This window comes from Schistocerca nitens, chromosome 4 (genome assembly GCF_023898315.1).
Source record: "Schistocerca nitens isolate TAMUIC-IGC-003100 chromosome 4, iqSchNite1.1, whole genome shotgun sequence".
In the NCBI taxonomy this organism is placed as follows: Eukaryota; Metazoa; Arthropoda; class Insecta; order Orthoptera; family Acrididae; genus Schistocerca; species Schistocerca nitens.
The window spans coordinates 801,028,582-801,054,332 of record NC_064617.1 but is presented as its reverse complement, the minus strand read 5'-3'; the positions used below and the strand labels follow the sequence as shown (position 1 = coordinate 801,054,332).

Genomic DNA, 25,751 nt, shown 5'->3' with positions numbered 1-25,751 from the left:
TACTGAGGTTATTAGGGAAGGAGCAATTGTCATGGAGGAACAGGTAATGCAAGGTGGGGGTAGCTGACAGTAAGGCGATTGAAGGTGGACCAGTACTTGGAAGAGTTGATAAGAAGGATGGCACTGAGCTGTGTACATGTCTGAAGCCAGTCCTGGTGTTTATTTGCTGCCAAAAGTTTACAGACGTGTCTCAGTATTTGCTGGTGGCAAAGAAGTACATCCTAGTCATAAGTATGGAGGAAGGAACGGTAGAGCCAGCAGGATTCATGGAGAAGGAATATGGCCCATGGAGGAAGGATAGGGCGATAGGGATGGATGGCTTTGGTAGGAATATGAGCTGCCACTGTGTCAGATGGGGGCTTTTGTTGGAAGTAAAAGGCATGAGTGATGTCATTATGGTGTTGGAAGGTGAGGGAGTAACTTCCAACCTGGGTGTCAGTGGATCCCTGGTAGACATTCCAGTCTTCCCAGAGGTAATCATCAATGACTTTGCGATGGATATCCATGTGGGGATCATTAGGAGGGAGGGGGGGCAATGGAGATGGTAAGGAGGACAGGAAGGTGACCACTGCCAATGGGATCGTGGACTTCAGTGGTAATGCACCCAAGGAGGTTGAGGGCTGGTGTTACTTTCAGGAGAGGTGTGCTAAGGGAGGGGACAAGATTGCCTTGGATGGAGTCAATAAACTGATGCCACCGCTGGAGGTCTGCAGGATCACATCTATAGATGTTGAAGTCTATGGCAATCACATAGGTGGAGAAGGTGCAATCAATATAGGCCAACAAGTCATATGAGATGGGAGTAGTTGGATGAACATAGGTGGTGGAGCAGATTGATGGTCAGGGTGGGGAGAAAGATGCTGAGGACAAAGTGTTTGGTAGGGTCATTAAGCAGTGGTTGTGGCGAAACAGGGATTTGCTTGAGGTGGCCAATGGTAACCCACCCCATGCTAAGGGGTGGGGATTGTCAGTATAATGGAGGACATAGTGGGAGGTGTGGACAACATGGTAAGGTTGAAGGAAGGTTTTATTGAGGATGAAGGCATCTATGTGGTGGTGGGAAAGGGTGTCCATGAAGAGGGGCTTGTTAGCAGGGAAGGAGCATATCTTTGGTAAAGGATGCTATACTGCTGTTGCGCCATGAGGATGAGGGGTGGGACAGAGAGAGGTTAAAATGAGGGGTTGAGGTGGGTGAAGATGAAGAGTGGTTGGTTCTGGGAGTAGGTGATGAGATGTGGTGAGATGGAAGACAGAACGAGTGGCAAGGGAAATCTGCTGTAGGGTGAGTGGGTACTGGAAGAGGTGGGTGTTCTGTAGGACTATGCTGAGGAAGTGGATGATGTCTTTAGCAGTAGGGGTTGGGTGGAGAGTATAGTTGCAGTGGATTGGCTGATCTATGTGATGAATGGGGACAGTGAGTTCAGGTTTTGTAGCTTTACATTTGGAGGAGTAGGTTGGATGCACTTCATAGCAGGTGTAAGTCTGCAGGCTTTTGTGACCATTGTCACTAAAGTTAAAATCTTCTGGCTGTTAGGCTGCATCATATTTCCTTCTAAAATAATCGACATTTCTACCCGTCTGCTGGGACCTTTTTTACAAGGAAATATGATGTGGCCTAACAACCCAGAAAATTTTAACTTCAGTGTAGGTGTTGAAGAAAGGTGGAAAGGCGAGGTTGGGACATTGTTTAAGGATGTGTACGACTTTGCAGTGAGGGGAGATGGGGCGATTTTTGCAGATGGAGGTGAGGTGGTCATTGTAGACAAGACACTTCTGACACACTTGGGGGGGGGGGGGATTGGGTTAGGCCAGCTTTATGGTGGACGTTTTAGATGAGGGCTCCCTCAGTGAGAAGGAGGTCAATGGAAGAGAAAGATACCGTAAAAACTGTCATAAGGAATGTGGGGCCAGAGTTGGTGTAGATGCAATGGGTGGAGCAGATGTCGAGGTCAGGATTGGTATTTAGTTCCACCAACACCTCTGCCATGACTTCGGGGTTCAGATTCATGATCACGGTAGTGATAGTCGGAGGATGGCAAGTGGGTTGTGGGTGATGGAGAGAGGAGGGAGTATGGAAGAGGGTGAGGGTCACATGGATACCAAAGGTGATGTGAGGGATCTTCTAGAGAAAGTCTGTGTGGAAGGTGGGATTGAGAGACTTAATAAGGAGGGATTCTTTGCGAGGGATAAGTTTGGAGAAGGTGATGTTGTGGATGTACTTTCTGATCTCAAGGGCAAGGGTGTGGGCTTTGAGGAATTTTGAGTCAGGATGAGAGAGGAGGAAGGTGTACACAACGGAGGGTTGGGAGGTGGGAGGAGTAGTAGTGTCCATGGGGTCAGAAGGGTCAGGATTTGTCTGCAGTTTTCTGGTAGAGGAGGTAGGAGCAGGGTCCACACTGGGGCATTTGGAGACGCTTTTTGGTGAGGATGGGTGGGGAGGAGGTCAAGGGGTGGTGTTGAGTAGGAGATGATGTGGGGCAGGTCCTAATTGTGGTGGTGGCGGCGAATCATTGGGCATGGCGATGGTAGCCTGGTGGGTGATGACCTGGGTAGGCAATGCATGAGTTGGGGGCTTATGGCAACTGGGGAGAGGGGGATGAGACGCCTGCTAAACCCGCTGGGCAGAACAGGTGATTAGGATTGTGGAAAGGAGCAAATAAGGTGTCGGTCAGTTTCACTTCAAAATTGTAATTTATTGTAATTTAATAACACCTTTAAACCAAAACTTTACAACTACAAGTTTCAAAATCCAATTCTTTCACAGCTGAAGCCCTCACAACAAGAAATCTTAAATGCAAGAATATAAATTTGAAGTGACTGAAGACATGCAGTTAAAATTGCAAATAAAACAATATATATATATATATATATATATATATATATATATATATATATATCACAGCTAGGCGAAAAACCTCAAGGCAAAAGTGGATAGAACAAACATATACAAGGTGCAATACAAACGACTGAAGGCCACAAATAATTTAAATTTTAAAATAAAAATATATTACATGGTAATACATTTTAAAATTTTCTTTTAAGGCAGAAGGCCGCAATGTTTACGCTTAAGGAGAAATTTTGAGAATAAGGCTTTAAGCGGCTGAAGGCCCACAGTTGATTTTCCAAAAATTCAAAAATACCTAAACCTTTAAGTTTTCAATGGGGGAACGTACACTAAATGAAAAAGCAACGCAATGACATTAACTAAATTTAAGAATAAGGTTTTAAGCGGCTCAGGGCCCACAATTGATTTACATAAATTGATTTACAGAAAACACAATAATTTTTTTTTACTTTTAAAGCATTGGCAATAATAGATTACCAACAGACCATTAAACACCCATGAAAAGGACGGTATAGCCAACAGCACTCAGACGCCTCCAGGGGATGTGGGCCTGCCCTCGAAACATTAATGTTCACTTAGGTGAGACAGGTGGTGAGCCCAACTAAACTTGATCTGTCAGTAACCCAACCACGAGACAGTCACGGTCTGACCAACCAAACGACTTGCTAGCCACCAATCAGTACATAAAAACTCAAAGACAAAACTGTTACGGATGTGATTATCCACAATGAAATATGTATTAAGCTGTCAAAACCACACACCATGTTGGACAGTGACAACTGTTGAGGAAAGGACGCTGCCTGAAATTACGTTAGTGGCCAGGGCAGGTAACTGGAACACCAACGGCCACAAGGCAGAAAATTCCGCTGGTACACTTGAATTTGAAATAAGGCAATATAGTTAACTTCACCAAAAAGGAACACTGCCTGAATTTATGTCAGTGGCCAGGGCAGGTAAACAGTACATTAATGGCCACAAGGCAGAAAATTCCGCTGGTGCGCTTGAATTGTAGTAACCAATATACTCGTAGTTAATTCCACCGCACGGCGGCTCGATTTCACCCCTACAAACACTCGGTGTTGCTCACAGGAAAAGCTCCCCAACAGCGAACCACCGGAACGAACGACACAACATGAACAGACGTGGCTTGGGTACTTAACACACCACTCAACTTTGACGTCCTGGGTCAGTGAGCCACGAAGATCGTAGCGATCAGACAGCTCCAGACACGTTTCAACATTGCGCAGGGACCGCCAGCAGACCCAGCCGACTGCACCGCACGGAGATATCCTCTCTGGTCCGCACCAAGCGACCGACTACCCTCAGAATGCCGACAATATCTATAATAGACGTCAGTGGAAATAACGCCAACTACACACACACAACCTGACAAACACTTGCACGAAGACCTGAACGATACCCAACATTAACTAAGCACTCACAGAGACAAAGCGGGAGTCGATGCACACACGAACAGCCGACACATGGACGATTAGCTAGTCAAAACACGTCGTCCAGTAGGACGACCAACCGACGATCCACCAAGACTGTGGCCTGACTCAAGTGATGCGTGGCAGCAACGGTCGAGGGAGCCATGTCGACGCAGAGCTCACTGCTCCAACACGACTGGACTAGTGCCGCATTGCAACTCCATGACTGGCAAGTCCGGACTACGCTCCAGATGTGTTCCAACTGACTGGCAGCCCGACCTCGCGACCTGAACTGGCTTACGACAGACAATGACCGGGAAATAATAGTAGTCGAGCAAAGATACTACGAGAGGGGATATATTGATATGTGCTGCTAGTGCCGCTCACGGTCAGGCAAAGCAAAAACTCAGTGACACCTGTAATTTAAATTAACATAGTGAGGTGGTAGTACGTTAAAAACATGGTGTAAAATACATTATGGCGGGAACATGAGCCACACACAGCTCAGGGGACAGTTGGCAGCGCAACTGGCACGTGGGGAGGTGGTCTGGGAGAGTTGAGGATGCACAGGAGAGGAGGTGGAAGAAGTGTAGGAGACTGTAAGGAGAGAGGGTGGACATCGGTCGGGGGGCCTGTAGAAAAGCTCCAGAGTGTAATGGTGGAGACTGGGGAATGGGAGGTGTAAATAATGGCGGTTGTGGGAGTATCCATGGCGCGGCGTCGGGACGATGGGAGAGGAGGGGAGACTAGTGGCGACGAATGTCGCCTGGGTATGAAGGGGACGAAGGTGTGACGAACGGCAGTGCAGGAAAGGCAGACGAAGACGACAAACACAGACACGAGGACGGCGATGGAAACTGGGACGAGGACATGGATGAAATAAAGGTAAAGGTGGCATCAGGCATCTCCAGGAGGGCGACAACTTTCGGCAGCGGCGTAGGGCAGCTGATGGCGGCGACGACGCAACAGCGGCAGGTAGCAGCGGCGGGCAGCAGGCGGCGACAGGCTAGGCGACAGGCAGCGCATCCAGGCAGCGCTAGGCAACGAAAGGCGGCGGCTAAGGGAGCGGTCTCTGGCGGCAGCGGCGGTGGCGGCGGCGGCGGCGACGGCAGAGGGTAGCGACACAAAAAAAGCACAAATCACACACTAGCCAACAGAAACATGGCAAATGTATCGTACGATACATTTTATGAATGTAGTGCTCATTAACTTACCTGGACATTGTGTCTCAAGATGAAACTAACATTGATCAGTCACATCCAGTCTAGTCCAGCGCCATCTACCGAGTGTATTGTGTACCTGAAAAGCTGCCCATCCGGGAAGCCATGGCTCACACATCCTTCTTAAGCCTCTACTTCCCACTGTCACTGCCGCTGACTGTGGCTCCACCTCTCACATAAACTCCCCAGTTTAAAAAATCCGAAACGGGAATGTTCTTTTGTCAATATACTTCGAATTTCTCATGTGAAATTTAGATTTATCCCCTTTCATAGGAGTTATTTTCGAAGAAATCAGACCATACACGCGTTTTCACGTCGCTAAACTATCGTTACTTGTTGTGAAAATCCTGTACAGCACAAAGGCATAAGCTATATTTCCTCTAAATATTTTCTCATCAAAGGACTAGATATTAAACTCATTTTTGGTTCATGACGGAGTGCTAAGAGGGTGCTCTGCCTCTGTCACATAATGATTCATCACTTTCGAACTCTCTCTTAAAGTAAACAAATATCTCAAACAAAGTTTCACAAGGTAACAGCACGGAGCAGTTGTAAATATCAGGTTTATACTACATATCACTTTATAAATTCGATAATACAGCTTATTTTATTACGATAATCATCTCACCCTATGTACGTGGGAGATTGAAATTCCATTAAAAGATCTCACCGCAAAGAAAACAGTCTGATTACAGCTCTATCTCATGACTCATTCCCGTGGTACTCTCGCACTCGCTTCCACCCACCTAGTAGCACGTCATTGATATCGAACAGGTACACTAATTAATTAAATTTCTCGCCGGCCAGAGTGGCCGAGCGATTCTAAGCGCTACAGTCTGGAACCGCGCGACCGCTACGGTCGCAGGTTCGAATCCTGCCTCGGGAATGGATGTGTGTGATGTCCTTAGGTTAGTTAGGTTTAAGTAGTTCTAAGTTCTAGGGGACTGATGATCTCAGAAGTTAAGTCCCATAGTGCTCAGAGTCATTTGAACCATTTTTTAAATTGCTCGTGAGAGTCCCTTTGCATTGTGAGTGACTTTTTTCCTGTAGTCGTAATACACTCACCACGTAACCGTTACAGACGCTTCTGTGTGTCTATGGAGGCTTCCCACTGGTCTCAGACAGGTCTCTGCAGCAAACGTCCTAACTCGCTGCTTGTTTCCCCACAGTATGACAGGAAAGGAGCCAGCTTGACCTCTTCTGCCAACTCACAAGGCGTCCTTCTGTGGCGTCGCAACTAGTGTGCGATCGCCCATTTGTCTATTAAAAGCTTTACTTCAGAATGTATGCGGGCTGCAATGTAAGCCGGTAGAGTATTATACGGTCAGTAATGGACGAGTTGTGTCCTGCAGACTGACGTCACGACCATCTGTTGCAGCTGCGCGTGTGAAAGCAGTGGAGTAGCGCTGGCAGGCCACTTACATTATACGAAACTAAAAATATTAATAACTAATAAAGAAATAACCTGAGGAACTTCATATTTGATGTACATCCTTCTGTTGTGAAAACAAACAATATGTCAAAGTCTGGGATCAAAAATAGTTGTATTTTGAAAGTTAGTAAAATTCCAAAAAAAAAAAAAACGTAATTTTCCGACAGTCAAGAATTTAAATAAATACAGTGATGTAATAGTTCACATTCAGTGACTATGTACGATGATCTGATAACACTTTCAGTGTTCATATATAAATTTGGAAAGTTTTTAGTTTCAGAAAACCTCTGTGACTTTTCTATAATAATAATTTCAAGAATTCTAAGTAAATATATGTATTGTGTGTTAGGGTGCATGTGAATGAGAATGCGTGCGTGAGAGTATGTGAGACGTTCGGCATTATTAAAAATCATTCATGTAATTCTCTACAGGAACTGTCAAGTGTTCCAACTCTGTAACGTGGGAACGAATCCACTAGGTGTTCCCCTACTAGTGAATGTCGGATGTCCAAGTATGTATGCTTATGTATAAGACAGCCAGAACATTCGCGACTACATAATAAATTTCCAGATGTAGAGTAAAGCTTATAGTTCATTTTGTTCTGCTTATTTAATTAGAGAGTTTTCTGTTACTTAATTTGATGACGTCAATGAGCCTAGAGAAGTGGTTGGTGCTTGCTAGATTTTGGCGCGAGCCGCGCCCTAGAAGTGAGTTCTCATTGGTCGTAAGTGCTGACAGCCAATGAGAAGCGAGACGGTTGGCCGCCTAGCGAGGAGATATAGTTTTGAGTGCGGGAGAGTGAGAAGTAGTGATGGGCTAAACTGCGATTTTCCGATATCAGTGATTTCTGTGAATGCTACTTTTCAGTATCTGTTATTCTTAACTGCGATTTGTCGCAGTTAAGAGTCGCAGTTAAGGAACATAGGTCGTGTATCCCTCCGCCACTGCTATTTCTGCGATTTCTGCTACTTCCGCGATTTCTGTGACTTCTGCTACTTCTGTGACTTCTGCGATTTCTGCTACTTCTGTGACTTCTGCGATTTCTGCTACTTCTGCGATTTCTGCGACTTCTGCTACTTCTGCGATTTCTGTGACTTCTGCTACTTCTGCGATTTCTGTGACTCCTGCGATTTCTGCGACTTACCACTGTATGAAAAAGTTACATCTGTCAACACAGAAAATTGCATCGCAACAAACCTGTCATTGGCAAGTATGTTTTACGTTTTTTCTTCCGTTGGCTTTAATTTTGTATTAAAGAAACAACTGTGAAAATATTAATAGTGTAATTAATATGTAAGTAGCCGTACAGTACCGTAAGAGTTCGTATTTAGAAAATGAATTCTAACATATTGTTATGTTCACAGGTACCTGAACTACATTTCAGTCACTCAGTAAAGTGATAACTCAAAATATCATTGTCAACAGATCTGAAGAAATTGCCACTGCGTCTTTAGACCGTTTTCGTCAGACGAGAGGTTAGTTTCTAAGTGTTTCGATGGACTTAATTACTTCAGTGAGATCGTTCTTGCAAATGTGATATTCATTATAGCAAATATTAGCAATCTACTCTGTCAATTATATTGCTAGTAATTAATGACAGCAAAAATTGTTTAATAATCCTTGTGTTTTTGCAGACACAGTTCTGACTCTGATTACTGGTTGCTGTACGTATCTATCCACATCAAGGCTGTTGGGAGAGACTTGTGAAGATTCAAGACAGCTCTTAGAGGATTTGCAGTTTAAAAGTGAAATAATTGTGAAATAAGTGTGTGAATGATTAAACTGTGTTTTATTGAAGTTGTTGTGCGATTTTAAAGGAATAATAAATGTCAAATACAGTGAGTGAATAATAAAAATCTCATTTTCCACATGTTTAAGCCATCCTATACCCATAATTTTCCGCCACCTACTTATTGGTAAACACTTGTTGGAGAGCGACATGCCCCCCCCCCCTTTCTCCACAATCTTGGTGTGACACTGACCTGTAACATATCCCGAAGTCTACAATATGCATTTTGAGGCTGTTGATATGAAAGTGGGAAGTACAGATCTTCCAGTTAAATCAGGAATAGCTTAAGTGCATTACTTGAAAGTAACACAGGAAAAGCTGACTTATGTAGGTGGTAGTAGTGTCGGCAAAAAGTTCTTGTGTGTGAAGTTGCCATGTAGAACACCAGGTGTAAAACTTTTCTCCCGAGTCTTGAACTGTGTAGGAACAAAAGTGAGGCATTCATATGACTGTTTTCATTTCTCTACACTTATACAGGTCTGAGTTCTGCTGTGTTAACATTGCAAAGTCCTGTAGGCATGTGGAGTATTAACCAAAACTGTCATATTGGAAGCAGAATCAAACACATTTGTTATGTTACTTGATATTTTCAGGAGAAAAGGGCAATGTTGTTTCTTATTAATATAATACATTCAGAGTCACAGCAGTATTTGACCAACCATAACTGATGCTGAATGTGCATGTCGTCATATAATATGAAAGGCTTATTTCAATAGTGGTGCAAGTCCATTACCTCCACTTTTCTGTCTATAATGCTTCTGAAATTAGTGATACAAACAAACATAAATAAAGGTTCATCTCTAGCAAGAAGCCATATGCTTGAAATTTCTGGTATCTCAATCGCAGATTTTTCAGCGCTCATTTAACTTTACGACTCTGTATCTCAAAATGAACAAAAATGGACTTGTACCACTATTGAAATAAGCCCTTCATATGCACACACAGCACATCGATATCGTGTGGCACAAGGCTCTCATAACGAAGTACGTACGTCGGTCAACAGATGACACTAGGAAAAGTATGTTAACTGCGCTTTTTAGTTGCTACTTGCGACTCTTAGTTGCGATTTGTCACAGAAATCGCAGTTTGACTCGGTAGCGAATAGCGTAGTATGAACTTTGCTCAACAGATGGGAGTGCTAACTGCGCTTTTTAGTTGCTACTTGCGACTCTTAGTTGCGATTTGTCACGGAATCGCAGTTGGACTCAATAGCGTATCGCAGAAATGGGCGTAGTACGAACTTTGACCCACAGATGGCACCGTTAACCGCGCTTTCTAGTTGCTACTTGCGACTCTTAGTTGCGACTTGTCACGGAAATCGCAGTTAGACTCGATACCGTATCGCAGAGATGGACGTAGTACGAACTTTGACCAACAGATGGCACTGTTAACTGCGCTTTTTAGTTGCTACTTGCGACTCTTAGTTGCGACTTGTCACGGAAATCGCAGTTGGACTCCATAGCATACCGCAGAGATGGACGTAGTACGAACTTTGGCCAACAGATGCCACTGTTAACCGCGCTTTTTAGTTGCTACCTGCGACTCTTAGTTGCGACTTGTCACTGAAATCGCAGAAAGCAGTGCTAAATTCGACCAATAGATGGCTCACGTCTTTGAATGTGAAATACTTATTGCGACTGCTAACTGTGACTGAAATCGCAGTTAGATTCTGTAAAGTTGCTACTGTGATATCTGTGACATCTCAGTCACTGTGATTTCTAACAGATACGCGATTTCCTGCCCACCACTAGTGAGAAGGGAATCGCGAGCTAGCTGTGGTTGGAGGCGGTTGTGCTGGACGTGACTTTTCGCATTATGTGTAAGCTGAAGTCTTTGGATGACTTCCGCGTTATGGTCCAGTGTTAATGGTATATGGTTGTGACCAGAAACTGTTTATGAAAACTTTAGAGTGTTGTGATAATTCGTTCCGACGAAAATCGCGAGTGAACTTTGAATCATATAGCGTGGCGGTACTGAGTATATTCTTACTGAGTATTTTATGGCGAGCAAAAAATCTTTAACTAAAGACAACCACTGAATATCGTGTGCAGAAGTAATTGGCCGATCATTGACTGTGTTCCAAGTAATTGCTTTCGGAATTTGGGAAGGTAAAAGTTCTGGCTGTTTTAGGTATGGTGATAACTGTGAGCTGAAACTTAAGTAATTTTCGTAAATGTGGGCTGATGATCTTGCTTAAGGGCAATAAAGATCTATTGAAGGTTTAAATTTGAACTTCATGTTTAAAGTACGAATGACATCCCCTTTCCGAATCATTTCTTTAAAGTACATAGACAATTTTCAGCAAATTTTACTTAATGCAGCCTCCGGCGTGTAGCTATGAGGTTACAGTTTCCTCAACACTGCTTTTCTGTGATCTCGTAAGTAGCTGCAGTCAGGAGTTTATGTGCGAAGATCTACCGCTGTAAAGAGGTAGGTGAACAAAAATTATAAAAGAAATTGCATTGCAGCAGCAACAGCAACGTATAATCCGTCGCAATTGGTGCATCGCACGCACGCACGTAAAAAAAAATCCGTCGCACTTCTTCGGTAGTACCTGAAATCATTTGCAATGTCTCTCCTGCTATAACCATTCTTTCTGAACGAATGTTTCAAGTGCTGCAATTCAGACTGTAGGTGATCGTCGTCAGAAATCATTTTGTTCTGTTTACCAACGTGTTCAGCACCGCTTTCTTGTGTACATGGTGGTGAAAACCATCCCTGTTCAAGTACCGATCATTGTGCATCGGTTTCCTATACACTGAATGACCAATCTGGCGTTCCACCTGCTGCTCAACTAAAACGTCCTGGAAGGGTCGATTGCCATCCTTCTCGATCTCATGGTAAATTTAATGTTTGGATGGACGCCATTCATGTGATCGACGAGTTGTTGCGGTGCATTTTCACTGTGAGGCCATGTCAGGGCGGTGTGATCAACATTCCTTAGGAAGCAAGGCGGACGAGCGCCGCAGAGTTCAACGCCTGCTCCTCAAAGTGTTCCATGAAGAAATTCTCGACTGCTGGAGACTGTGGTGATCCCATCGCTGCGCCATCTGTCATTTCACAATATTCGTCATGGTACAAGAAGTACGCTGTTGTTAGAATATGATGGAACAACTTGACGTTACCAGGTGGAAACCGTTGGGCCAGAACATCCAGCATGTCGCACTGGCACCCTCCTAAAAAGTGACACAACGTCCAGACTAACTATTACATTGTTTCGGCCATTTTTAATTTTCTTGAGTGTTTCATTAAATGTCTGCGAGTTTACAACGTGGTGTTCACAAAGTCCCAGTTTGGTGCTAATAATACTGCGAGATGTTTTGCCAGTCTGTAGGCGGGCGAACTGTTTGCACTAACAATGGGCCTAAGAACGTCATTTTCCTCATTTATCTTCGGCAGTCCAAAAAGCCTGGGAGTTCTGGCAACACAAGGCATTAATTTCTTCACCTATTCCTTTAATAACTTCCCTGTCTTTCTGAAAATGTCTCGTATCAGATCGCGACTAAGTTTTTAGTATGCGCCATCTAATAAATTTAGTACCTTCAGGTGGTAGTCCTTAGTGTTCAGAACCACGGTGGCATTTCCTTTGTCGACTGGTAAGACAACCAAGCCCTCATCCCCATGCAATATGCCTATGCCACGTTGTTCCTCCTCGCTAATATCAGATTTCGGTGGCTTAGGTTTTGTTAATACATGGCCGGCCGGTGGTTAGTCTGACGTTCTCAACTTCGTCGTGCGAGATTTGTCAAATGTACTGCTCTAATCTATTTACAATATCCAGAATTGGCAGATGCCGCGGGGCTGGTGAAAAATTAAGGGCTTTATTCTAACGCTGCCACAGAGCCGTGGTCCAGTTCCTTGCTGGAGAGAGCAACAACTGTTCTATGGGCCCTACCATTCTCCACGTCAGTGCACCCGTGAGTCAAGCTGTCAAACTTGTTAAAATACTTAGACATTGTCTTAGACAAATTCGCACACTGTTGTGCTGCCGTGGCTGCATCCAACCAAACCCCAACAGAATGGCAACACGGTTGATGGCAAAATTGGATGATAATCGAATAGATTTCTTGCATTAAGATCAAGCTCATACCTTTTCTTCCATTTCGCTGACTCGCTATGGCGTGATGTGTCCGCTTCAAAAAGTCATAATATGTGTCCTCGGAGTCTTTCGTGGTGGAATGTCTAAATAAAATCTTCTCGGTTTTCAGGCCGCGTCAGTTCGAATAAAAATCTCGAACTTTCGAGCGCCATAGTTGTTAACCACTGACTGCCAGGGTTGGCAAGGCTCTCTGCTTATATAGCCACATATGTTTCCTCTACGGTGAGGATGTAATGCGTAGCGTCAGACTGCTGAAAAAACTGCGGAAATCACATTTGCTGAACCCTTTAGCATTTTTGCAACGCTGCCGGAATAAGAAGATAGTTTCCCGCTTTGCTGTAGTTAAACACGACATTAGAGAACTGCTGCAGCGGACAGAATTAAACGGCAATAGTTTTCACCACCCACAAGAAAGCGTTCCTGAACACGTTAGTACACAGAAAGAAAATTATTTCTGACGAAGTTCACCTACAGTCTGAACTGCAGCACTTGAGACACGTGTTCAGAGAGAATGGTTATAGCAAGAGAGAGATTGCAAACGATTTCAGGTGCTACCGAAAAAAAAAATGTGTGAAATCTTATGGGACTTAACTGCTAAGGTCATCAGTCCTTAAGCTTACACACTACTTAACCTAAATTATGCTAAGGACAAACACACACACCCATGCCCGAGGGAGGACTCGAACCTCCGCCGGGACCAGCCGCACAGTCCATGGCTGCAGCGCCCTAGACCGCTCGGCTAATCCCGCGCCGGTGCTACCGAAGAAGGATACCTTTTGAATCGGCAGAAGAGGTCAAACCAGCTGCTTTCCTGCCATACTCTGAGGCAACGAGCATAAAGTTAGGACGTTTGCTGCAGAGAAATGGACTGAGACCAGTGTTCCGGCTCGCCCCCAAGATACGAGATGCACTGCGTCTTGTTAAAGACGACATAACTCTTCGTGTGCCTGGTGCGTATGGAGTCCCTTGCGAAGGCCGAAGAATCTAAAAAATGATTCAAATTGCTCCAAGCACTATGAGACTTAACATCTGAGGTCATCAGTTCTCTAGACTTAGAACTACTAAAACCTAACTAACATAAGGACATCACACACACCCATGACCGAGGCATGATTCGAACCTGCGCCCGTAGTAGCAACGCGGTTCCAGACTGAAGCGCCTAGAACCGCTCGGCCACAAGGGCCGGCTCCGCAGCATCTATTCAACATATTGTGATTCCGTTGTACAAGAGGCAGCTGAGATTAGAATGAACGGTAACAATTTTAACAGAGACCAGGTGTACACACTTAGCGGGGCATGGAGGCGGGCTTTAGATGTTGAAAGGAAACAGCGACAGATGCTTGACACTTGTAGGGAGGTGGGAGCCTCGACAGTTTGAAACGTGGCGCCAGTCCATCGCGTCAAATGACGTTACTCGGTCCCGCGATGAGCCCCATGATAAAGACAGGCTGTGACGCGTAAGTGACAATGCAGGTCTTACGAGTGCCAACAACCATCTCCGGCGGGAGGCGAGCGAGTATTTCAGACGAGTTTAATAACAATTCTTGACTACTTGTTTAAATTCATACAAGTTCTCGATAACACACAACGAAATTAAGACCTTTAATGGATACCTTTTCTATGAAATATTGACTTGTCGTGGGCCCTGCACGGAGCCGCGCGTTCACGAAGTGTAGCGGACAAGCCGACTTGTGTAACGTCATAAATACGTTGCAAGACCCGTATATCTCTTTGTCCCCGGTCCCGCAACGGGTCGGAGCTACTATGAGCTGCCCAACTCACCTTCAGCGCACCCGTCGTTCCGGCCCTGTCTGACTAGCGCCAGAGGCTGCAATCGTGGCTATACAGGGTGTTACAAAAAGGTACGACCAAACTTTCAGGAAACATTCCTCACACACAAAGAAAGAAAATATGTTATGTGGACATGTGTCCGGAAACGCTTACTTTCCATGTTAGGGCTCATTTTATTACTTCTCTTCAAATCACATTAATCATAGAATGGAAACACACAGCAACAGAACGTACCAGCGTGACTTCAAACACTTTGTTACAGGAAATGTTCAAAATTTCCTCCGTTAGCGAGGATATATGCATCCACCCTCCGTCGCATGGAATCCCTGATGCGCTGATGCAGCCCTGGAGAATGGCGTATTGTATCACAGCCGTCCACAATACGAGCACAAAGAGTCTCTACATTTGGTACCGGGGTTGCGTAGACAAGAACTTTCAAATGCCCCCATAAATGAAAGTCAAGAGGGTTGAGGTCAGGAGAACGTGGAGGCCATGGAATTGGTCCGCCTCTACCAACCCATCGGTCACTGAGTGCTGTTGAGCACTTCGACTGAAATGTGCAGGGGCTCCATCGTGCATGAACCACATGTTGTGTCGTACTTGTAAAGGCACATGTTCTAGCAGCACAGGTAGAGTATCCCGTATGAAATCATGATAACGTGCTCCATTGAGCATAGGTGGAAGAACATACTGACGAAACTAAAATGAGCTCTAACATGGAAATTAAGCGTTTTCGGACACATGTCCACATAACATATTTTCTTTCTTTGTGTGTGAGGAATGTTTCCTGAAAGTTTGGCCGTACCTTTTTGTAACACCCTGTATAAGCGAAAAACCGTGCTAGCACCGGCAGTTAGTGGTTTTATTCATGACGATGGCGGAGACAGCCAACGAAAGCTCGAGATTTTTATTCAAATTGACGAGGCTTGAAAACCGAGAAGGTTTTATTCGTGTTACAAGAGCTTTAGTCCCACTACCGGAACAACTGCAATCTGACGTAATCTCACTGGTGGCTAAACATACAATTTCTGGGTGCAAAGTTTCAGAGTAGATGGGCTGGAGGAGATGCTTCGACTCGGTGGCCACCACAATCTCATAACCTCTCACCACAAGATTTCTACCTAAGGGGATTTATAAAGGACCTGTAAACAAAAATGGTTCAAATGGCTCTGAGCACTATGGGACTCAACTGCTGTAGTCATCAGCCCCATAGAACTTAGAACTACTTAAACCTAACTAACCTAAGGACATCACACACATCCATGCCCGAGGCAGGATTCGAACCTGCGACCGTAGCAGTCGCACGGTTCCTGACTGCGCGCCTAGAACCGCCAGACCACCGCGGCCGGCGGACCTGTAAACGAGCTGTTTAGGTTTTTATGTTGGTAACGCCACATAGCGCTATGTATGAAAATCACTGACTGTGCTGTGTGCAGTCCGTGGCTGGTTTGCATTGTTGTTGGCTATTGTAGTGTTGGGCAGTTGGCTGTTAACAGCTCGTAGCGTTGCGCAGTTGGATGTGAGCCGCCAGCAGTGGTGGGTATGGGGAGAGAGATGGCGGAATTTTGAGAGCGGACGATCTGGACGTGTGTCCATCAGAAAGAGTAAATTTGTAATATTGGATATCATGGACTGATATATATATATTATGACTTTTGAACACTATTAAGGTAAATACATTGTTTGTTCTCTATCAAAATCTTTCATTTGCTAACTATGCCTACCATTAGTGACTTCAGTAGGTAGAATCTTTTATTTACCTGGCAGTGTTGGCGCTCGCTGTATTGCAGTAGTTCGAGTAATGAAGATTTTTGTGAGGTAAGTGATTCATAGAAGGTATAGGTTATTGTTAGTCAGGGCCATTCTTTTGTAGGGATTATTAAAAGTCAGACTGCGTTGCGCTAAAAAGGCAGTCACATTAACTTGTATGAATGAGGAAATGAAGTTGCAAGCTGAAAACCAGTCGTTATTGCCTGGCGTAAGCAAATTCTAAAATGGTAAATATTATTTATGGACACACTGGGCTACAAACAAAAGGATATACACAGGTCTGCGCTCTGCTGATGACAACGGCGATTCTTGACTCTGATGGTCTGTGGGACTCACCTTGCGTGAGTCAGCGCCCTCTGCAGCCAGCTCTCCTGGACACACCAGTGGGTCGTCAGCCACATAGTGGCTGTCGTTGCCACTGCCGCCGCTTTCTAGCAGCGCCGTCTGGTTGACCATGTCCACAATGGCCACGGAGATGTTGACGCGTATAGCGTATTTTACAGCAAGTCCCAGCATGCACAGAAGAGCCAGCGTATAGCGACTCTTCCACAGGCCTGCACACAGATATAATTCTATTGGACATATCGGACTAGAAATATTCATCGAATAATTGCAGCTCTATGACCACCTGCTTAACAGCATGTTATTTCACCTGTGGAACGCAGTACAGCATCGATTTTGCGCGGCATTGATTCGACAAGTCTTTGGTAGATTTCCGAAGTATGTAGCACCAGATATCTACAGCCGGGTCACGCAATTCCTTTAACTGACAGGCCAGTGGTTTGTGGCACGAAGCTGACGTCCCCGATATATGTCACCGTGTTCATAGTAGGCGAATTTGGTGGCAAAGACATCGTGAGCTATCATACTCCTCAACCACAGTAGCACGATTCTGGTCCTGTGACACGTTCGGTTACACTGCTGGAAATTGCCATCATCGTCGGGGAAGACGTCAAGCTTGAGGGGATGCAAGTGATCTGCAGTCATGTTTGCGTAGTCCCCAGCTGCCAAGGTGCCTTCGATTACTACCACAGGCCCCAAGAAAGTCCAGGCGAATGTCCCTCATAGCATACTACTGCCCGACTGATCTGTATCTGTAGTGTGGTGCATGTTTCTAGCAACCATTCGCCTAGATGACAGCTGATCTGGATAAGACCATCAACCTTGTGTAACAAACGAGGTTCTTCCGATCATGTGGTATGTTTATATTGATCCAGGGTATAACCTCGATGATTCTGTGTCCACTGCAGTCGTAACTGACGATGCCTTTGGGACAACTTGTGAGCACATAATGGCAGTGAGCTGTAGAGTCCCTTATTCAACAATGTATGCTGAGTGGTGTGCTCCGAAACACTGGCGCCTGCACGAAATTTGTATTCTGTCGCGATATCTTCCACCGATCGCCGTCTGTCGTGCTTTATAGAGGGAATATGCCTCCAGCCTCCACGTTCTGTGATGAGGCGTGGACAGCTAACACCTTGTGGTATACTCTCGGTTTCACAGTCCACGAACCAGTTTCTGTAGATTCTCGCTGCAGTACCACGCAGAAAGCCGTCCAGCATCGACTTTCACGAGACACTAGTTCCCAGGCGCTGAGGCCTAATAATCTGCCTTTGTCAAAGTCGTTTATGTCAGTGGATTTTCCCACTTCGTATTCTAGCTATAATGATACCAAATTCATCTTGGACCTGCTCATATGCTTACCTTACTGCGTTACGCGCCCCTAATGCCATCAAGGGGCATTCAGTCTCGCAGTAAGCAGTAGGCGTAATATTTTTGCTCATCAGAGTACGAGGTGCTAGAAGTAACAAGCACGAAGTCAGCAGCTTCGTCTTTCGAATAAAGCGCATACTTACGAAATGACAGCCCGGCGAACTCAACAAAAACTAGGTGTGAACTCAGTACATTGAGCAGACACAGTGATGTGACTCACAGTGCTGTACGGAGCACTTCAGGAACATACGATGAGGAAAGACAGACAAGTCCACAGCAGCAGAGCATAGCATCAATGAGAGACATGCATTCGAATTTGAAAGAACAAAGAAGCTACGGAGTGTCAACGGTTCCTGGGACTCAATTGTCAAAGAGGCAGTGGAAACAAGTTTGCACAAAAAACTGTATTAGAGGATTTCAGCTTAGCACAGCACAGGATGCCACAATTGAGAAAATACGTCAGGAATGCTCCGTTCTGATGGCGGTGGCGATTTGACGCCCTTACCAACAGTTGCATCGCGCTCTCACACCACGGACATGGCACCATCAGTAAGGGGACTAGGCCGTTAATGGCACATCTTGTTTGTGTGGGTTGCCTACATCAGGGGCAGGTATGCACTCAGGGGCAAACCTATTGTTCTCTTTTGATTGACAGGTCCTTAACCTATTCTTCTGTTAAGTGGTTTTCCATGTCCCCCCATTTCCTTTTGATTGACAGACACTTATCCTATTGTCCCCCCGCCCTCTCCCCCTCCCACAACCCTCATCCCCACTCACTGATACAGGTACACTTTCACGTCTGAATTATTGGAATAGCTCCCCTCACTCTTTTAATTTGATTGACTACTTAATTAAATTGATCAATTAATTAACCTTTCACCCACTGGTAAACCCCCTCCCCCAGAAAATGGCGGTAAGTTCAAATTCCATCAGAACAATGCAACACACCATGGCTACCTCCAATAACCTAAGAAAATGGCGGGAAAAAAGGGCACTTTGGCGACCTCCACTAACCTAAGTCATCCGACTGCCACCTCTTCCTACGGATTGGTGAGAAAAGGACTCGTCATGTGCTGGACAGAAGTCTTTATTTTCAGTCTTCAACTAAACAATTAGAGGCAGTACCGCCATTAAGTGTGTTCACCCCAAGGTCCAGAGTCCAACTGTGCTAGTACACAGTACTGCCACCAGAGGGTCTGTCATCCATTCTCTGATGTAATCCAAGATGGCGGTCTAATGGTGGTGGAGAGGTAGGATCTCATAACAGGAAATTTAAGGGTATATTGTTTATTTATAAAAAGTTCGGTTTGTGGGGCTGGATTTCTCTTGCTCATCATTCTCTGCTGTTTGCAAACGTGTAAGTCTTGTAAGAAGCAATTACATGGGGCAAACATGTTGCATAACCTAATATTTGGCACTGTACTCTGGATGTCTTAACTTAACGTTTGGGCCTTTGTCGGCACTTAACCTATTGTTCTGTTAAGTGGTTTTCCATGTCACCCCCATTTCCTTAAACTATTGTACCACCTTTGATACCAAATTCAGTAATTAGTTATGTCCTCCCACAATTTTCTAGAACACTTTTAGAATTTCACATGCTTTTGAATGCCATTTCTGGTGCATTCTTTTTTGTCACCCACCCCCTTAATATATTGTACTGCGTTTTACGTAAAATTATGCAAATTAACCTATTGTTCTACAGTTAACCTGCTGTTCTGCTCCATGTCACCCTCTCACACATACCCTCCCCTTCACTATTGTACCACTAGCATGATGTTGATATAAAAAATTATGCAAATTAATTAAATTGGTATTCTTCACATGTATGGGGTAGTTTTTCTTAATTCTCAGAATCCTAATGGTTGGTGAAATCGATGGAATATAGTTTAAACAAAAGATCACTAATAAAAGACACATCTCCAGCCACCCGACACCCAACATCGACACAGGAGTCCGGGTGCATCGGCGGGCCCCAGAAAGTGGCGACATGGCCATCAGATGCCCAGTGATGCACAGGTGTCCATTCAGGACCCACAAGCATGAGGCGGCGGCATCCCTTTCATACTTGATACCCAAGAAACTCCTGTTGAAATGCGTGTTCACCTAGGTACCGTTGCTGGCACCATGACGCATAGCCGAGGCACGGGTCCAGCGCCGAGAGATGTTGCAATGCTTCCCAGAATAGCACAGGGAGCATTGTTTCTAGCAATCCTAATGGGACAGCCCGTCCATCACTGAATTTACCCGTCAAACTGCTGCTGCTGCCGGTGTGGGAGCACTGTCTGTCCTTTTTTTCTGCACATGAGACTTTCAGCGGCAAAAAAACTATGTTCTACACATCGCCATATTGCACTGGCAGTTAAACCCAGCAAAAGTTGTCTGCAGATCATCAAATACATACAAGACTCACAAGAATATTGAGAGCCAGGAACATATTTACCAGTGTAACAACAATTAAATATTACGATTGCTGCTACAGTCTGACACCGATCGATGTACAGTTAATGTCTCCTCTTGACAGCTGTGGTTCTGGAATGAATCTCAGTATCTATTGTGCACATAATTTTCCATGTAAAAATCTCTCTCATACCTTCACAGTTATCGATGTGCTGAACCTATACATCCCTCACGATGGGACACACTCATTTTCTCTTATCAAGCCACGACATAAGCCACAGTAACTTTGGACTGCAACATACAAGGTGTGATTCAGAAGTTTCAAGACTTAACTCAGAACTATAAATTTATTGGACATTTAAGTACAACGGACTAAAATTCTTCAAAATATGATCCTTCAGCATCAACACAGTGCTGCCAGCGGAGTAGTGAAGCAACTTCAATCTCTTAATAAAAGCAATTCTTCCGGTACAGATTGTATACCAGTTAAGTTCCTTTCAGAGTATGCTGATGCAATAGCTATATACTTAGTAATCATATGCAACCGCTCGCTCGATGAAAGATCCGTACCTAAGGACTGGAAAGTTGCACAAGTCACACCAATATTCAAGAAAGTCAGTAGGAGAAATCCACTAAATTACAGGCTCATATCTTCAGCGTCGATATGCAGTAGGATTTTGGAACATAAAGGTACATTGTGTTCGAACATTATGAATTGCCTCGAAGGGAACAGTGTATTGACACATTCAAAACGGATTTAGAAAACATCGTTCTTGTGAAACATAACTAGCTGTTTACTGACACGAAGTGCTGAGTGTTATCGGCAAAGGATTTAAAATTGGTTCCCTATTTCTAGATTTCCCCGAAGGCTTTTGACACCATACCTCACAAGCGGCTTGTAATCAACTTGAGTGCTTATGGTATATCGTCTCAGTTATAAGATTGATTTCGTGATTTCCAGCCAGAGAGGTCACAGTTCGTAATAACTGACGGAAAAATATCGGATAAATCAGAAGTGATTTCTCCCGTTCGCCAAGGTAGTGTTATAGGCCCTCTGTTGTTCCTTATCTATACAGACGATTTAGGAGACAATCTGAACAACCGTCTTAGGTTGTTTGCAATGACGCTGCCGTTTGTCGGTTAGTAAAGTCATCAGAAGATGAAAACAAATCGCAAAACATTTTAGATAAGTTATCTGTGTGGTGCAAAAATTGGCAATTGACCCTAAATAATGAAAAGTGTGAGCTCATCCACATGAGTGCTAAAATGGATCGGTTAAACTTCGGTTACACCATAATTCAGTCAAATCTAAAGGCTACAAATTCGACCTTGGAGTTACAGTTACTAGCAGTTTAAATTGGAAAGAATAAGTAGAAAACGTTGTGGTGAAGACGAACCAAAGACTGCGTTTTATAGGCAGAACACTTAGAAGATGCAACAGATCTACTTAAAGAGACTGGCTACACTGCGCTTGTCCGTCCTCTTGTGGAGTTCTGCTGCGCGGATTGGGATCCTTACCAGATAGGACTAGCGGAGTACATCGAGAAAGCTCAAAGAAGTGCAGCACGTTTTGTATTATCGCGAAATAGGTGAGAGAGTGTCACGGATATAATACAAAATTTGGTGTGGACATCATTAAAACAAAGGCGGTTCTCGTTGCGACAGGGACTTCTCACGAAATTTGTCACCAACTTCTCCTCCGAATGCGAAAACGTTTTGTTGACGGCGATCTACATAGTGAGAAACGATCATCATAATAAAAGAAGGAAAATTAGAGCTCTCACGGAAAGATGCAGCTTTCGTTTTTTCCGCGCGTTATTCGAGAGTGGAATAACAACTATGCTGATGAGGTTAGACCAAGGCACTTAAGTGTGTTTTACAGAGTAACCATATAGACGTATATGTAATGCTATTCTGTTTTTTGATACTTCCTGGTTGGATAATGAATTATGCTTTCTGAAATGGGACTTTTATCTGTCAAGTCGTAAATGGAACTTAATGAAATGCTTTTACAGCCTGTTGCCGAACAAACAGCAGTAAACAATTCTGAAATAAGTAATAGTAAATGTTCTTAGTTGTGTTTTCTTCTCAGTGGGAAACTTTACCTCTTCTGTCTCCTGCGAGGTCGTCTCGAACACGGCCGCCATAGAAGTTGCTAACTGTTGAGCGTGTCGCCTAATGAAAGAAACTTCTATTTCGTTGCGGTGAGATAAACTGTTTGTCAAATATATAGACAGGTACTGTGTTTCACTTCCCTTTTGTATTAACCCAAAATACAGCCTTATTTATTAAACTGTTACAACAGAAAGAGAGATAAAAATGTTAGCGTCCCCTCTTCATCAAGACACATTAGAGATTCTTCTCTTGGTACCGACTTAAAAAAATGTGACAGTCACATTTCTCTCATCTAACAGTATCTGTACTGCAGCGCGTAGCTTTCTTTTTCATCTTACGTATACCTCTTTGGAAACATGTAGCAAATGCCATTGCAATGTTGTGATATTGTGTTAAACAATGAAGGATTATGTTCATTGTTTATTTATATCTATAGAAGTCTCAAACAAAGTGCCTTATGAAAATCTGCAATTTATTAGAGACAGTACACTGCGCCCTGCAATGTCCACCTCCACTACATTTACCGTCACCACCATCGCAGTCACCAAAACAGCAACAATGAAATTTCCTACCAGATTAAATCTGTGTGCCAAACTGGAAAGGTAGGAGATAACGCACTGGCGGAAGTAAGGCTGTGAGGATGGTTCGCGAGTCGTGCTTCGTTAACTCAGTCGGTAGAGCAATTGTTCGTGAAAGGCAAAAGTCCCGGGTTCGAGTCCCGGTGTGTCACACAGTTCTAACCTGCCAGGAAGTTTCGTATCACTGCACACTCCGCTGTCGAGTGAAAGTTTCATCATGGCTACAACAGCAATAACTGACAACCAGCAGAGCTCGCTTTTGAGCCCTTTCCCAAGCCCGTCCTACCAACAAAAATAGTTGTCAGACCGAAAGTATTCTTCATTGATCTGTGCAGATATTGCAGTTCTACTGTATCTTTTTATCAGTCCAAAGGGCTTTAATACTAGCACTGATGATAGTCACGCAGTGACTGGAATCGATTTGCAACAGAAACAACGATTTCTGCTTCAACGACAAATGCTGACCCTCCTTTTGTTATCATTAGTGGTGTGGTGCTCGTGACGCACCCAACTCCTGATAGAATCTCCATTCCGCCAAACATTCGTTGTAGTTCATGTTTTATAGTTAGTTGTAGGCTATTTAAGTAACATATATTTGAATAATTTCTTATCTGTATGTAGATACGTCTGATAAAGTGCTAAACAAGGTAGAATTGCGGTGCCGCATATAAGAAATAAAGAGTAGCAGCGACCGTAGCGTGACGTAGAAGTAGAGTAGAAACAAACATTAAACTTTTTCCTATAACAGCTTTCTGCACGTAGATACGTTCTTTAGCATATGTAATTTACGAGGAGCATTGGTAAATATAAGTACTACTTTACATACTACACACAGATTCACTAAGCTGTTTTCCAGGCAAACCAACTAAATATTTTAGTGGCCTCATGATGGTACCGACGTTTCCTCAGTGATCTACAGAAACAAATGGTTCAAATTACTTGCAAGCATAAAAAAACGTTTGCGTGAATCCCAGTCAGGGAACGTGGATCAATTCCTCCTTATATAAAGTAACGTAATTTTCTATGTTGAGTTGAAAGGTAGCTAATGAAACGCTGTTCATCTACAAACTTAAAATTAAATAACGTAAACTTTAATTCAGTCTGTTTTATTCTCATTTTGAATCTGTTTGAATGAGCATTGGAATGAATCACATATAATGAACTCGGAAAATCTACTTGGAGGTCAAAAACGGACGACATCGATGTATCTGAACATCTTTATTACTACGTAATGGGGTTTTAACCCGGGAAGTCTACAATCTAACAAGTCTCGCCAAGCCTTCAGACTGAGCTTAACATTAATGAATGAAACCTTAAGATGAGTGGGTGATATTTATTGGTGCTTCCGACATGAAACTGTGTTCACGCTCCTTTCGGAATAGTATCGTACAAAAACTTTATCTCAGCTGTACAGTTCGCTCAGGCTACTTAACCCTTGCCTCTTGCCAGCCACAGCGCTGTCAATTGGAGTCAATATCTGTCAGTTTATACTATAGGCGTCACTAAGCAGTTATGAACTGCGTTGGTCACCAATGTGAACTTCATACGACCCAAATTCAGAGTCCGTTACTAACGATACACTAACTTTTGTCTCGGTGTGCTGCAAGAATAAGAAATTATTCGTTTTAGAATAGCTGATTCCACATGCTTCTGTACAATGAGTGTGTTTTTTCCGACGATATGGAGTGAACGTGTAAAATTTTATAGCACAAAGATTGGGGGTAGCAGTAAAAGTGAAACTGATGTCATATGTACTCCACTTTGCATTCTAGAGCTACGTACTTCACTCCTCCTCTGTAACATAGATTTGCCATCGGAGGTACTGATATGTTTTGCTTCTATTATTCTATTGGTGGATTTCTGTATTACTCTGAAACTGCAACGAAATGTTGATAGCAAATTTCATCGGTAATTAAATACACTTTGAGGTTCTGACTAATATTCCCAGTGACCTAAATAAATGCCTGTAACATGCATGTGTACGTAAATAGTTCTAATAACTATATTTTGTGTAACGAATGCTTTTTGCTTGATTGAGGAGTTACCCCAGTGCATTAGACCCTACGAAACTAGTAAATGAAAATATGCACAGTATGGTAACTCCATGATTTCTCTTTTTACGAAATGAAAAAAAAATATTCTTATGGTAAAACTGGATGAATCCAGGAGTTTTACTGTACAAAAAATGAGGATATATTAGGCTTTAACGTCACGTAGACTATGCAGTCATTAGAAACAGAACAAAAACATACGAGCATTTCCCATAAACGGATGAGTGAAACCACAAATAATCTAAATCATTTTGGCCAGACAGGGAGTTGAACCGTCGTCCTTCCTATTGCGAGTCCAGTGCACTATATGCATTTTCAAGTTTAAGTTTTCATCAGTATGCACCCCAGAACTCAGTAATTTCTGTCCTGGTCAGCATTTTTTAATAATACGCCACGTCAGTTGGAGGTGAAGAGTTTTTGAGAGTACCAAACTCAATGAGTTGTGATTTTACAAAGTTTAGGGCCAGCCCTTTGCACAGAAATTGTTAATAAATTTACTAAAAACATGATTTATTATTTTC

At 43.7% G+C, this 25,751-nt stretch overlaps 1 protein-coding gene across 1 annotated transcript in view; it reads right to left on the bottom strand.

Moving 5' to 3' along the window:
• Positions 1 to 25,751, bottom strand: part of LOC126252109 (sialin-like) — a 168,957-nt gene that overhangs the window by 139,927 nt on the left and 3,279 nt on the right. Inside the window, exon 2 of the mRNA XM_049952973.1 lies at positions 16,713 to 16,930. Coding sequence (XP_049808930.1) covers positions 16,713 to 16,930 — 218 coding nt within the window. The remainder of the gene's footprint in view (positions 1 to 16,712; positions 16,931 to 25,751) is intronic.